The sequence below is a fragment of the Dromiciops gliroides genome, chromosome 2 (assembly GCF_019393635.1).
Source record: "Dromiciops gliroides isolate mDroGli1 chromosome 2, mDroGli1.pri, whole genome shotgun sequence".
Taxonomy (NCBI): domain Eukaryota; kingdom Metazoa; phylum Chordata; class Mammalia; order Microbiotheria; family Microbiotheriidae; genus Dromiciops; species Dromiciops gliroides.
In genome coordinates, this window is record NC_057862.1 from 295996393 (window position 1) to 296011889 (window position 15497).

The following is a 15497-nucleotide window of genomic DNA, read 5'->3' on the forward strand; positions in this document are numbered from 1 at the left end:
TAATCTAAGTGCCTTGATTTTGCTCATGTAAAAAAGCTTGAAAAATTTTATGTAGGGGCAGCTAGGTGGTGCAGTGGATAAAGCACTGGCCCTGGATTCAGGAGTACCTGAGTTCAAATCCAGCCTCAGACACTTGATACTTAATAGCTGTGTGACCCTGGGCAAGTCACTTAACCCCCTTTGCCCCGCAAAAAAAAAAATAAATACATTTATGTAATAAAAAATTGTCTGTTTTGTCCTTTATGTTCACCCCTATCTCTTGTTTGGTTAAACATTCTTACCCTAGCTATAGTTTAAGATTAATGTTGAAAAGTATGCAAAATTCACTATATTTCTGTTTGGTTCCTGTTTTCCTAGAGCCCCATGAATCTAAATGACTAGTATCACCTCCTAAGGAGGGGCTAGTAGACTTAAAGAATGTTAGAACTGGAAGGTACCTTAGAATTATAGAAATATGGGAAGGTCCAAAATGCTAAAGATATTAGAATCATAGAACACAGACCCTTGGACCCAAGAAGGAGTCACCTTAATAGACTGGGTCAATGCATTACTATGCATGCAAAGTCATAGGGTCTCAGCAGAATTTTTCTTGTGGTGCTTGATAATTTTACATAGAATTTCAGGACTAGAAAGTACCTTGAAGATAACCTAGTTCAAACCCCGTCTACAGTGTCATATCAGGTGAGCCTCTAGCCTTTGTTTGGACACTTTCAGTGACAGGGAGCGTACTTTCTTTTAAGGTTTTCATTGCTGGACAGCTCTGAGTCTTTCTTTGTATTAGGTCAAAATTGGCCTGCCTAGAATTTTGACCTTTTTTCCTTTGGTTTTGCCCTCCTGAGCCAAACAAACACAGGCTAATCCCTCTCCCCCACTAGAGCCCTTTAGATTTTTCTTTTCTTCTCTAAACAGTCCCCTTCTCTCACCTATTTAAAGACGGGTCCCTATTGTGTTATACATCTAGCACTAGGCTAGACAGACAAATGGCATTAATTAAAACTTGAATAAAGAAGGAAGAGAAGGGGTAGAAGACCTACACCCTTGCCTTCATTACCTCATTTGAGCCTTACAGCATCCCTATGGCTGTTCCTATGAGGAGATGGGATGTGGTAGAAAAAAGAACTTGTCTTTGAGTCCCAAGGACCTGGCTTAACATTAGCACATGTCTTTTTCTTTCTATTAACCTCAGTTTCCTCATCTACAAAAAGAGGGATAGTAATACTCTTGTAACTGCCCCCAGGGTACTTTGTGAACTTTAAAGTTCTATACGAGGGTGAGCTGGTGTTTTTCATCTCATTTTGTATGTCATCTATTTGATTTTCAAATCACCCGTGTGTTTTGATAGGCAGGTGGTGTTATCTCCATTTTATATTAAAAACTTGAGAGAATTGATGGAATTGTCTTTTGGTGGAAAATCTGGAACATAGAACCCGGGTCTCCCAAATCTTAGCCCTGGGACTATTTCTCCAAGACCAAGCAGAAGGTTTAAATACCTCAAGTATTTCCAGTATGCTGTAGTCCCCCTCCCTTGCCCCTCTACTCAGACCATTATAGGCAAAGCTTTGCCTCCACTGTCAGATTTGATAGCTAGGCCTTCCTGAGCTTGTGCCTTGATATTATTCATTAGCTAGTAAATGCCCAGTACCTCAGTCTCCAACATTCATATGCCTGGCTCCTGTTTGTTTTGGGGTATTTTACAATAGTTGTTTTTTCCCCACTTTTCATTTCCTGAAGAATTGATGAGCAGAGGGATAGTGCATCCTCTGCAAGAATGGCTGGGTTAAGCTATATTTGGTCTTATGAGCACATCTGCTCCAGCTGTTCACACACCCAGCTGGACGGTGCTTTTGGGGACATGACTGGTAAAAACTGGACACACAGGATTGTAATGAGGGCTTTGCCGCCTGTGGCCCATTTATTACTTGTTTCCCACTCTTTCTTCTACCACCCTCTCTCCCCAACACAAAATCATCATGCAGTTTCCATCACTTGATTGCCTGAGATGAGCTAAAAGACAGTGTCATGTCGTGAAAAGAGCCTTGAACTTGGAGGCAAATAACCTGAATTCTAGGCCTATTGTGTACTCCTTATAGTTGTGTGACCATGGGTAAGTCCCTTCACCTATTAATAGGGATAATCCTCCTTGTGCTAACCACTTCACAGGATGCTTTCCTGTTGGTTATCATAGACCCTTCACATATTTGATCTCATTTAACACAATCCCAATCCTCACAACAGTTTTGTGAGGATTGAATAGATAATGTATATGAAATAACTATCATCATCATCTTCTTCATCATCATTATCAAGAAAAAACCCAAACAATTAGAGGCCTGAAGGATCTAGAAACACAGAATACAGAATGTTATTATTAGAAAGGGCCTGGGATAGTGTCTAACCCAGAAAATCTTGGAGTCCACAGACACCCCCCACCCCGATATGAGTAGATTTCAGAGGGGTCTATGAGCTCGGATGGGAAAAAGTTACACCTTTATTTTCATTAACCTACATCCAAAATTTAGCATTACCTTCAATTATCTGAAAACATTATTCAGGCAAGGTGTTCATGGGCTCCATCAGACTGTGAAAAAGGTCTATGATACACAAAAAAAGGTTAAGAAATCCTGAACTACTCCAAACTCTTCATTTTACAGATGAGGAACCTAAGGACTAGAAAACAGAAGTTACATACCCAAGGTTACACAATGAGTTAGGGAAACTGAGGCACATAGTAACTTGCCACTAGACCCAAATGGCTCTGGAGGAGAGAGTGAGCTTGGTGACATTGCACAGCCCTCCCTCACTTAAATCCAATTCACTGTAAGTTATGACATTTCCCAATGTCTTGGTCCTCTTGGAGAACAAAGGACCAAAAAATGGTAACATTTATTTAAAGCTTCAAAATTAATGCCTAACCCTATTCTAGGGGATAAGGGAAAATGAGAGAAGGACTGTCTTATAAGATCTAAATTGAAACTTGAAGGGAAACAGCTGAGTGTGGAAAGTTTGAAAGCTTTGCTTGGAATTTCATTATATTTAGACCTTTGTGGGGATCAATCTACTAAACTGTTAAGAATCTACTACTTAGAATCATAGCTAAAATTTATATAATGCTTTAGGGTTTGTAAGACATTTTAACTATATGTATGATTCTATAATAGCAAACTTTTATTCCAAAGTGTATGTGTTCTTTAAGATTGTACATAATTCCTAATTGGATTAGTATTTTCAAGATGGCTTACCAGTCATAAAATTATAATGAATCATTACTGCTTTTATCTGTGTTTCCTCATTTGTGAACAAGGGGGTTGCAAAAGGGAAAAATAATGTTTAGTATTTCTATATTAAGAGTGACGGGGGCAGCTAGGTGGCACAGTGGATAGAGCACTGGCCCTGGATTCAGGAGTACCTGAGTTCAAATCCGGCCTCAGACACTTGACACTTACTAGCTGTGTGACCCTGGGCAAGTCACTTAACCCCAATTGCCTCACTGCAAAAAAAAAAAAAAAAAAAGAGTGACAGAGAACAGATGCTTTTGTCTGAAAGAAAAGTAGGAAAGGGGAGTTCTTCCTGCACCACATCAGAGTTGGGGTTTTGTTGTTCAGCTATGCCCAACCCTTTGTGACCCCATGCACTGACCGTAGCATGCCAGGCCTTTCTGTCCTTCATTATCCCTCAAAGTTTGTCCAAGTTCATGTTCATTGTTTCCATGACACCATCTATCCATCTCATCTTCTGCTGTCCCCTTTTCCTTTTTCCTTCAATCTTTCCCAACATCAGGATCTTTTCCAATGAATTAATTTTTTAGACTGATGTGATCTCCTTGCTGTCCAAGGGACTCTCAAAAGTCTCCTCCAGCACTATAATTCAAAAGCATTGATTGAATGCTTTTAATCCAACCTTAATTTTGCTATATGGACCTTTGTCAACAAGGTGATGTCTCTGCTTTTTGGTACACTGTCCAGATTTGCCATAGCTTTGCCTCCAAGGAGCAAGATAATTTTAATTTCATGGCAGCAGTCACCATCTAAAATTGAACACTGCTTCCTTTTCTTCTCCCTCAATTTGCCAAGAATTGATGGGACTAGTTTCTGAGATCTTTTTTTTTTTTTTTTGCAGGGCAATGAGGGTTAAGTGACTTGCCCAGGGTCACACAGCTAGTAAGTGTCAAGTGTCTGAGGCCAGATTTGAACTCAGGTACTCCTGAATTCAATGCTGGTGCTTTATCCGCTGTGCCACCTAGCTGCCTTAGTTTCTGAGATCTTAATTGTCTTTTCTTTTGTTTTGTTTTTTATGTTAAATTTCAAGCTAGCTTTTACACTCTCCTCTTTGACCCTCATCAAGAGGCTTCTTAATTCCTCTTCACTTAATTCTTCACCAAACTGGGAGCTCAGCAGCTAAATGAGAGAAAATTATTCTGATTTATTAATTTTTATAAATGGCCCAAAGCTGTCCTGGGTTTGTTTTTCATTTATTCAAAGAGAGAATCATTAATTATTTGTCAGATAAAGGATATGGGAGATATTGAGTCAAGATGTCCTTCTCATTGGTTTTACTCCATCCCTAGTATATTCAGAGGACATCTCTCCTTAGGGGTGGAATGAGTGATGACTAAGGAGTAGAGCCATCCTTATGAAAGGAGAAAAGAAGTGGCTAGGAAATTCTAACCCGCACACATTCCAAGAGTGGGAGCCAGCCCCTCCAAAAAAAATGTAGAAAGACTTCCTTCAATTCACTTTACAACCAATCCTGACAGACAGCATGACTGTTTAAATGAGTTCACATGCCTCAAATCCCACCATTATTTTTCACTTTTCCCATCTGAACAATCTTGGAGATGGCCGAGGACATTTTAAGGTTCCTTCTGACATTCTACATTCTAGGATTTAAAGTCCCTTTGTACTCTGATGTTCTGTTTTATAATTTAGAGATCCCTTCCAGATCTGACTTTCTAGTATTCTTAAATTGTGATTATACAATGTGTCCTAGTCCCTTCCTTCCCTGAGGTTTTGCTGTGAAAATAGACAGCAGAGAAGGCTTGAGGGAATCTTTGGACTGATTCCTGTGTGCTTAGGAGCTATCTGCACCCCTGCTTGGGAGTTTTTTGTCTAGTTGTTAGAGAGAGCTGTTGATGCAGACATGTTAATGTTACTGAATAGAAGAAATAGGAGAGCAAAGAATCCTTTCTCATTTCCTTGCCCCCATGGCATCCCTTTCCTGTCTTTATGTTCCTTGTTCTCCTTGCAAGTGAATTTGGTAAATCAGGGAAATATATCTCAATGGGGACAGGGAGGAAAACTCCACTGTTGTCTGCTGTCAAGCTGTGCCGCTCTAAGTGTGAAAAATGACTGGGCCCAAGGACTCCGTCTTCCTTTCCCACCCTCTTCCTCTCCCCCTTTATACACATATACTTCCATTTGATGATGAATTACTTAGAATAGCTTCATGGTGTATGTTTGTAGGCAGATTAATCACAGTCTCTGGGTTCTCAACCAAAGGACAACAATTTTGCCCCAGGGCCCAATTTTCTCTGTGGAAAGAACTAGACAGCAGCAGCCCCAGTGTCTGAAGTCTCTGCTAGAAACTGTTCATTTCTGCCACTACCTTGTCCAACCTCCCAACCCATGCAGGAATTCTGCCTCTACCCCATCTCTGATGAAGGTCTCACAGTTTCTACTTGATTCATATCGATGGGAGAATCATCCTACTCCACATTTTGACAACTCTGATCACTAAATCTATTTCCCAGGATTTTCCACCCATTGATCCTAGCATCCCCAGAGTGGGAAGGGACCCCAGAGGGCCTTTTGTTCAACTTTTATCTCTTAAGTCTCCTCTAAAATATCTCTGACAAGTAATCCTTCACTTGAAGATTCCCTCCATTCCATGATTGAACAAAACTAACTGGAAGTATGTCTTATCTAAATATTGTATCCCCTGACCTTTTCCAGTATACTTCTTAGCACAGTGCTCTGTACACAGTGTATACTGATTATCTATTGAATAGTATTTTGTTTTAATTGAGCAGCTAAAATCAGTCTTCCTGTAACTTCAATCTTTTCCCCCAATCTATATCTTCTTCCTGTGGAGGAAGAAGTCCTTCCAGTTAGTCAGATTTAAAACTTTGGAATCATATTTAACTCTTCTTACTCCCTTATTCCTCATATCCAATCAGTTGCCAAGTCATGTTAATCTTACCATCACAACATATCCTCATGTCTATCTCTATTCCCAGGGCCGCCTCCAGGGCTCATGACTTTATCACCTCTTGCTTAGACATTACAGTAGCCTCCTAAGTGGTCTCCCTGCCTCCATTATCAACCCTCTACAATCCATCTTCCATAGTTGCCGTTCTTAAAACATAAATCTGGCCATGTCACTATCCTGCCCAAGAAACTCCAGTGGTTACTCCTTCCTTTCAAGATAAAATATGAACTTCTCTGTTTGGCTTTTAAAGTCTTCACAATCTGCCCAAAGCCTAGCTTTGTAGGAGAGATACACATTACTCTCCCCATACTTTACAACTCAGCCAAATTGGTCTGTTTACTCTTCCCTCTAACATTCCATCTCCCATCTCTTACCTTTGTGTAGGCTATCCCCCATGCCTACAATATTCTCTCTCTCTCTCTCTCTCTCTCTCTCTCTCTCTCATAGAATTCTGGTTTCCATATAAAGCTCAGCCTGAGAAACACCATCTATAGGAAATTTATTCCAATCCTCCCAAATAGTAATACCCTTCCTCAGTAAATTATTTTGTTTATAGTTTAAATCATTAGTATCTATATTAACTTATGACAATTAAGTTAATATTGATATTAATAATAAGGGGTGGCATTTATATAGCATTTTAAGGTTTGCAAAGCCCTTCACAATTAACTATCTTATCTTACCCTCACAAAATCCCTGAGAGGAATATACTATTATTATCCCTATTTTGCAGATAAGAAAATAGAAACAGACAGGAGTTAAGTGACTTACCCAGGTCACACAGCTAGAACGTGTTTGAGGTAGGATTTGAACTCAGGTCTTCCTGGCTCCAGGCCCAGTGCTCTATCCACCACACCAAGTTGCCTAGAATTTTAAAATCTTTGCATGGAAAATAAGGTCCTTGAGGGTAGGGATGGTGTCATTTATTTTTTCTTTTTGCCTTTGAATCCTCACTGCCTAGCAGGGCACCTGGAATACAGTTTGTACTTAATAAATACTTATCAAATGGAACTAAATTGAATTAATCCTAGTTCAAATCATAAAACCATGGAATCAAAATCAAATCAAATCAAATCATGGAATCTTAGAATTGGAAGGGATTTTAGAAGTCATCGAGTCCAATTGGTGCCTGAAGCACAAATCCATTCCACAGCCCCTTCACCAAGTAGTCATTGTCTGTGTTTCTATTTTCAATGATCAGGGAGCTCACTAGCTCCACAAAGCAGCCCCATTCCATTCCTAGTCAGCTCTAATGGTTAGTCAATTGAGCCAAAATCTGCCTCCCTGAACACTTCTGTTTGTGGACTAGCATGAAGCAGGACCCCACCTTTAACACATGCTACAACCCTTCTAATATTCTAAAGCAGTTATCTTGCTCTCCCAGGCTTCCTTTTCTCCTGGTTATACCATCCCTAATCTGTCAGCAGATCCTTGGATGACATACCCCTTCACCATCCAGGCTACCCTCCTTTGTATTAATCCTGGCTTCTAGATGCCCCACTTAAAATCTGGAACCCAGAAATGAACTCAGTGTTCCAGATGTCTGAATAGGGCAGAACACAAAGAAATTGTTGCCTTTCTTCTTTTGGATGCATTAGTACATCCTGAAATCAAATAAGTTTTTCTGACTTTCATGTCCCACTCTTGACTCATAATGAATTTCATTGAAATAGGGAAAGGGAATGGTGAGGCGGAGAGACAGGTGAGATTAGCATAGCCATTAAAATAAATATGAAATAGACTGATTTCTTACAGTTTAGTGGCAAAGCTGCTCAGTTTTAAACAATGGAGCCTTGTCTACCCAGTTTCCTCTGTTCTTTGGTCACTCAAAGACACAAATATCATAATCTTCACATATTAGGCCAAATTGCACACACAAGTTTGGACCTTAAAAAGCAGAGATAGCATTGTGTTTGTGTTTGTTTTTGTTTTTCCAAAGATGAAAATATATCTGGGGAAATAAAGTCTTGAGTTATCATTGTTCTTTTATGGAAAAACTCAGCTGAAAGAAGTTATTGAGCCTGTGTGTACATCTGGGTATCTTGATAGGACTTGCTTGATGGATACAGCAAGGAGATGTCATCATACTCAGGAGTCATTGATCTGGAAAAAACTAACTAAAGGAATGCCCCTGACTCGAGATCAGCTAATGTCATACTTCAGCCATTTTAATTGGGTAGAATTTCCTAACGTGACTTTTGTCAACCTCAGACACATTTCTATCTGTGTGATCCCTACATATGTCATTTAACCTCTCTGTTCTTCAGTTTCCTCATCTGCAAAATGGGGATATAATAGTAGCCCTTACTTCTCAGAGGTGTTGTGAACACCATTTGTAAAGTGCTTTGTAAACTTTAAAGTGCTATGTAATTGCTAGTTATTATTATAGCTGCTGTTAGCTAAAGGAGTTTACAGTTTCATTAGGGTGACAAAGCATATGAGCATGAAACAATTGGAAGATGATCCAAGACCACATAGGCTCAAGGATTCAATTATCTGCACTTTGTGTTCTCCAGTACTCAGTCAACAAGCATTTATAAAGCACCTACTGTGTGTGTCACCGTGTTGAGTGCTGGTTCAGCACAGCAGTCACTGAATAGATAGATATTTATATAATTGAACTGACAAGGATGTGTGTAAAGCCCAGCACTTGGACTTAAAAAAAGCATCTACCCAAATATGTGATGGGACAGGAAAGGCTAGAGAGCGTTTCTTCAGAAAAATATCAGAGTATTTTAATATCCCACAGGCTCAATCTGAATAAGAAGTGATATGGAAGCCAAAAAAATCCAGTAACATCTTAGGCTGCATTAATAGAGACATAGTGACCAGGATGGGTGAAGTTATCACCTTGTCTGTTCTCCTGACATATAAATGCATTTTTTCAATTGAACAGGGTCAGATCGTAAGTGAAGTGTTCTGTCCAGTAATGGATATAACATTTTAGGAAGGACATTGACAAACTAAAATGTTCCCTAAAGGAAAATGATTAGAACAGTGAGAAGACATGAGATTGTGCCAAACCTCTTGAAGGAAACAGGGATGTTTAACCTGGAGTAGGGAAGAGCTGTTGATGTTGTTATTGTATATCCTTCATTTTGGTTTTTTTTTTGGTGGGGCAATGAGGGTTAAGTGACTTGCCCAGGGTCACACAGCTAGTAAATGTCAAGTGTCTGAGGCTGGATTTGAACTCAGGTCCTCCTGAATCCAGGGCTGATGCTTTATCCACTGTGCCACCTAGCTGTCCCATGTCTTTCATTTTTTGAAGAGGACCATGACATTGGAAGGCGATGTCATGACTTGCTTTGAATTGGATTTAAGTGAGGCAGGGCTATGCAAAGTCACCAGCCTCATACTCTCCTCTAGAGCCATCTGAATCCAGTGGCAAGATACATATCAGGACAACTAAAGATGACCCCAGATGTTTAAGGCAATAGAGGTTAAGTGACTTGCCCAGGGTCACACAGCTGGTAAGTGTCTGAAGTGAGATTTAAACTCAGGTCATCCTAACTTCAAAGCCAATGCTCTATCCACTGTGCCACCTAAACTGCCTTAAGGGAAGAGCTAGGGGAGAATGCAAAGCTTTCTTCAAGAATTTGAAGAGTTGGGAGCAGCTAGGTGGCACAGTGGATAAAGCATTGGCCCTGAATTCAGGAGGACCTGAGTTCAAATCCGGCCTCAGACACTTGACACTTATTAGTTGTGTGATCCTGGGCAAGTCACTTAACCCTCAGTGCCCAGCAAAAAAAAAAAAAAAAAAAAAGAAAGAAAGAAAAAGAAAGAATTTGAAGAGTTTGTCCTATTGGGAAGAGTTCAAAATTATTCTGCCAGGCCCCAGAGGGCAGGTACTGAATCTTATTTGTTTCAGGAAAATATGCCAGTACTCTCTTTTCCCCGAGAAATGAAAAAGACAACTTGAGGAAAGATTGACAAACAGTGGAGTGTCCAGTGGCCAATGGCCAAGGGAAGAGATGAAGAATAGCCCAGGGAGTCAGGATGACTCCATTTCCTAGAAAAGCAGCCCTTGAATTATGAATGGGTCTCAGAACGGTTTCCCCAAATTGCAGCCCATCAATAAGAGGGGTGACTCAGCTAAAGTTCTGACCCAACCAACAGTCAACCTCTCCTGCAGCAAACATTGTCAAACTGAGCTAAGTTTTTGGTGTCTGTTCAAAGAGAGTATTAACTTAATCTTTACAGTTCTTAATAGCATTTCAGTTCCCTCTAAGGAATCTGAAAGGAAAAAAAAGGTCACATGTAGATTTCTTTTATAAGTATAGACAAACCCAAAAGGAAGCTGAAAAGGTAGCATGTAGATTTCTTTTAGCTGCTGCAGAAAAGTCGACTTCAGCCAGAATAAGGGGAACCTGCCTGACTGTGAGAGCTGTCCAAAATGGGCTGTCTCATCCCTGGAGTTCTTTAAGTGAAAGCTGAATGACTGGGATGTCACAGAGGAGACTCCTACTTAGTTCTGGATTGAAGTAGAGAAATTCTCCTTCTGAGAGTCTGTGATTAATTTGGTAGGCAGAAGGAAAAAGAGGCCACACACCGGTTCCTAAGGGTTCTTGTCATTTGCTCTAGTAAAAGGATTAAGTCAGTAAGTGCTGGAGCTCATGAATTAATCTCTTCAAAGTTCTACAGAAGCAACGCCCTCCCCCCCTTCAAAGTACTTACCATTCAGCCCAGAAAAAGAGCACCTGCCTCTGTTTCTAGAAGTGTGGTCCCAGAGGTACTAATAACTCACTGAATGACTCAGCAAGTCACTTTTCATCCTCTTTTCTCCTCTGTAAAGTGAGAGGTTTGGGTGTGGACATTTTAAGGCCCCTTTCAAATTCTGACATCTTTGATTCTAAGGTCCTTTCCACCTCTGACATTCTATGAAGTCTGACCTGGGAGTAAATTGGTTAATGTTTAACAACTGGTTCCCCCAAAATGCACAACACACTTTTAAATTTAATTAATTAAAATTAATATTTTCTCCATTACTTTCACAAGTCTAGACAGTCAACAATTCAACAAATCAATCTCTGATTCATAGCTTTTCTGGGCTGAAAATTTAGTAAGAGAAGGTAAGAGTTGGCTCCAGCACATCCTTTCATCTGACTCTTTATTAAGTGTCATATTGCCTTCAGAAAATAAGTAAACACAGCACCCCACCCCTCCCATTGGAGCAGTACCTTGAAACTAGCCACAAAAACTCTTCCCAAGGGCTCAAAGCTGATTCTCTGTTTTTTGTGGTCCCTCTCAGCACTCTACAAGAGCAGAAGGGAGAATTGCGGAAACGTCTCTCCTACACCACCCACAAGCTGGAGAAACTTGAAACTGAATTTGATTCCACACGGCACTACTTGGAAATAGAATTGCGGCGGGCTCAGGAGGAGCTGGAGAAAGTTACTGAGAAACTGAGAAGGTGAGTCCCAGGCCTGAGAATGAGACAGACAGACAGACAGACAGACAGAAACAAAGACAGAGAGAGTGTGTTCTCAAGCATGGGAGGCAGGAGAGCATCCTTCCATTACCCCTCATTTTTTGACATCCAGTTTTTCTATACTAACCTTTTAACATCCTTGTTGCCAATACCCACCGGCCTCCAGGTCATTCTTCTAACTTTTCCATCAGCTTTAGAACCAGACTCACAATCTCCAGCCCATCTCATGCTAGTAATAGTATTCATGTTGACCACTCCTCTAAGAACCTGATTTCTCAATCCCTCTGCCATCCCCACTCTAGGACCTCCTTCTCTGTTCTACTTCAGCTGCAGACCAACACAAGTCACACCTTTGATCTCAGAATGATACCATCTAAAGAACTCAAAACTTCCACAATGCCCTATCCTTCTCCTACTCCCTAACTCACACCAAACTTTGCTTTTATTGTGATCTCTGTTCAGTAGGAGAAGCTCTGTACTTAGAGTCAGGAAAGAGCTTGGTTTGAATGCTTAAGATGCTTAGCTTTTCCATCTTTCTGAGTCTTCACCAGCAAATAAAGATAATAGGTCTCAGCTTGCATGAGGCCTTAGCTTAAAAGGCCAAGGTCTCCCACTGCATCTGAGGCCATCTCCAGCCATCCTGATATGTATCTTGTCACTGGACCCAGATGGCTCTGGAAGAGAGAGTGAGGTTGGTGACTTTGCACAGCCCTTCCTTACTTAAATCCAATTTGGTGTAAGTCATGACATCACCCTCGTGATGTCACTGGTCCTCCCGAAGAACAAAGGAGAAACAACAACAATAAAGATAATAATAATACTCACACCATTCATTTCGTCATGTTGTAAAGATAACATGAGATTTAGACACATACACATACACAAACACACACACACAGGCTTTGCCCTTCCTACTTCCTACCTTTATCTCAACTTCACAGACATCACACTCCTGGTTCTTTGTCCTATTCCTATAACCAATTCTCTTCTGGCTCTTCATTCTTAGATGTGTCCTTTTTTTTTTTTTTTTGCGGGGCAATGGGGGTTAAGTGACTTGCCCAGGGTCACACAGCTAGTAAGTGTTAAGTGTCTGAGGCTGGATTTGAACTCAGGTACTCCTGAATCCAGGGCCAGCGCTTTAACCATTGTGCCATCTAGCTGCCCCTAGATGTGTCCTTTTACCGTGGATATTTTTATGTCTTCATTCCTGAATTCTTCTAAACTCACACTCATGTTTTCAGCTGCCTGAAAATGTTCTTTAGGTAGAAAACATCTCTCCCTAGATGTCCCACCAGCAATTTATACTCAGTACAACCAAAGTGAGCTATTTATTTTTTCCTTTCTCTTTATATATCACTCTTTCCATCATTGGCACAACTATTTAGTTTATCTTCCATATTCCTCAAGGCAAGCCATGCCTCTTCCCTCTCTCTTTCCTCATTACTATCTGGTTGGACTGTTCCAATAGCCTCCTTACAGGTTTGAGGGGTTTTGGTTGTTTGGTTGGTTGGGTTTTTTTTTTTACCTCTATCATCAAACTGGTCTTCCCACTGCTACCAGAATGTTTTTAATCTATAGATCTGTCAGTTACTCCTCTGCTCAAGAATTTTCATTAGCCCCCTATTGCTTGCTGAATAAAGTTCATTTTTTTTTTTGCTTGTCTTTCAAGGCCCCCTAGAATTTGGCATTAGCCCAACTCCTCAGTCTCTGACTTTTTTCTCATGTTAGTCCCCTTCATACACTCTTCTCTAAACAAACCAGGTAACTCTTTGCCTCCAGAATACAAATGTTGCTCTCCTGTTTCCTTGCTTTTGCTTAAGGTACTCCATCAGCCAAAAAAATAATTCCCTCCCTTCCCATCTATACCTGTTGAATTCTGAGGCAGAATTACAGAATATTAGACTTGGAAGGGCCTCGTAACAGGCCATCTTGATCAAGCCAAGTCCAAAAAGAGTACCTATTGTACCATACCTGAAAAGCAGTCGCACAGCCTCTATTCGGAGAACTCCAAGGAGAACTCCCATTCCACTTTGAGAAAACTCTAATTATTTAGGAAGTTTTTCCTGTCATCAAACCTCAATTAACTTCTCTATAACTCCTTCCTGCTGCTTTCAGGTTCTGCCCACTGGGGCCCAGTATACCAAGTGTAATCAATCCTTCATCTACATGACAGCCCTTCAGACCCCAGGACACAGTTCTAGTGTCCCATCTGAACATCCCCTTCTCCAGGCCAGACATTTCCAGCTCCTTGAACAGATCCTCAGATGATATGAACCCAATACCCTTCACCATCCTGGTTGTCTTCCTCTGAATCTAGCTTATCAGGTGACCTCCCTAACCTACGGCATCTAGAACTAAACCCGGTACTCCAGATGGGGCTTGACCAGAGAAGAATACAGTGACTTCTGTGTGATTTCCATATTCCAGGAGCTATGCTTCTCAATGCAACCAAGACAGAAAGAGCCTTTTGGGCTGCTGCATTCCACTGGGAACCCCTGTTGAATTTATAGTGTGAGATTTAAAATTGGATATTAGATCATAAATCTCCCCTACTTAACCTTTCCCTTAATTTATCTCCCAAACTAGTAAATGGAAGAAGCTTTTGGTTTTCTAGATAGACCTTTTTATTTATAGTTATGATAGTCACAAGGTGATGTTGATTAGAAGGATAGGAAAGTAGAAACACAATACAAATCGTCTTAAGTCTAAGCTTAGTCTATATTCCTTATAAAAACTCACCAAACCGAAAAGGCCACCTTTGGAGAGAGAGAGTCTGTGCCGCGCCGTCAGGAGTCCCGCCAAGCAGGCAAAAGGCCTACTCTCGTTCTCTCCACCCCGGAAGTCAAAAAAAAACCCGGCAGGCAGTCTGACCTGCGCAGCAGGCGGACTGTACCCGGCAGGCAGTCTGACATGCGCAGCAGGCGGACTGTTCATCTCCTCCCCAAAAGAGTGGTCCTTGAAAAACTGGCGTCTTTCAGTTATCCTAACCGACTGTTAAAAACTTTCATATTTTACCACAATAGACACCTAAGACCACCAGTTCTTTTTCAGATAAGCTGCTGTCTAGCCAGACTTCTCCCATCCCATATTTTTAAGGTGGTTTTTCTAACTCAAATGTAAGTTAACCCTATTGAATTTCACCTAATTTGATTCAGCTCGACATAAGAACAACTACGTCCATTGTGTTATCTATCCTTCCTTTCAATATTCATTTATAGATTTTTATAAGCATTTCATCTATGTCTTTATCCAAGTTACTGATTAAAAAATCTTCAGCATAAAAAAAAAAAAAAAGAAAAAATCTTCAGCATCAAAGTGCCAAGCATAGGTCCATGGGACAATAGAGACCTGCCAAGTTGACTTTGAACCATTCACAGCAACTCTTTTGAGTCTGGTTAATTTGAATGCATTCATCTTATTCATAAGAATGTTATGGGATAGTTTATCAAATGCTTTTGTAAAATCTCAGTGTGCCCCCTCTTCCAAGAAACCTTTTCTGAAACCCTCTATCAAAAAAGACCTTTCTCCTTGGACTTCACAGCATCCATCTATGGCAATGGAATACATGCCCTACTCCCTCTGTAGCTACTGCAGTTTGGGATGAAAAACCACTGGCCTGGGAGTTGAGAGACCTGACTTTAAGACTCATCTCTACCACTTATTGGCCTTATGCCTTTGTAAAAGTCACTTCTTTGGGCCTCCATTTTCCCCAGTTATAAGGTGGAGAGAGTAAGCACTGCCCTGCCATCTTCACAGGACCATCATGAGGCTCAGATGGGTGAAAGTCACCTAACTGCTAAAACTTTCCATTACCCAAGCAGTCCAGTTACCTGAGGATTTATTGAAATCAACAAACATTTATTAT

At 40.7% G+C, this 15497-nt stretch overlaps 1 protein-coding gene across 7 annotated transcripts in view; it reads left to right on the forward strand.

Moving 5' to 3' along the window:
- Nucleotides 1-15497, forward strand: part of BEGAIN (brain enriched guanylate kinase associated) — a 260573-nt gene that overhangs the window by 178717 nt on the left and 66359 nt on the right. For all 7 annotated transcript variants that reach the window (XM_043988983.1, XM_043988986.1, XM_043988987.1 and 4 more), the window contains one exon: nucleotides 11453-11614. In XM_043988983.1, the coding sequence (XP_043844918.1) occupies nucleotides 11453-11614 (162 nt within the window). The remainder of the gene's footprint in view (nucleotides 1-11452; nucleotides 11615-15497) is intronic.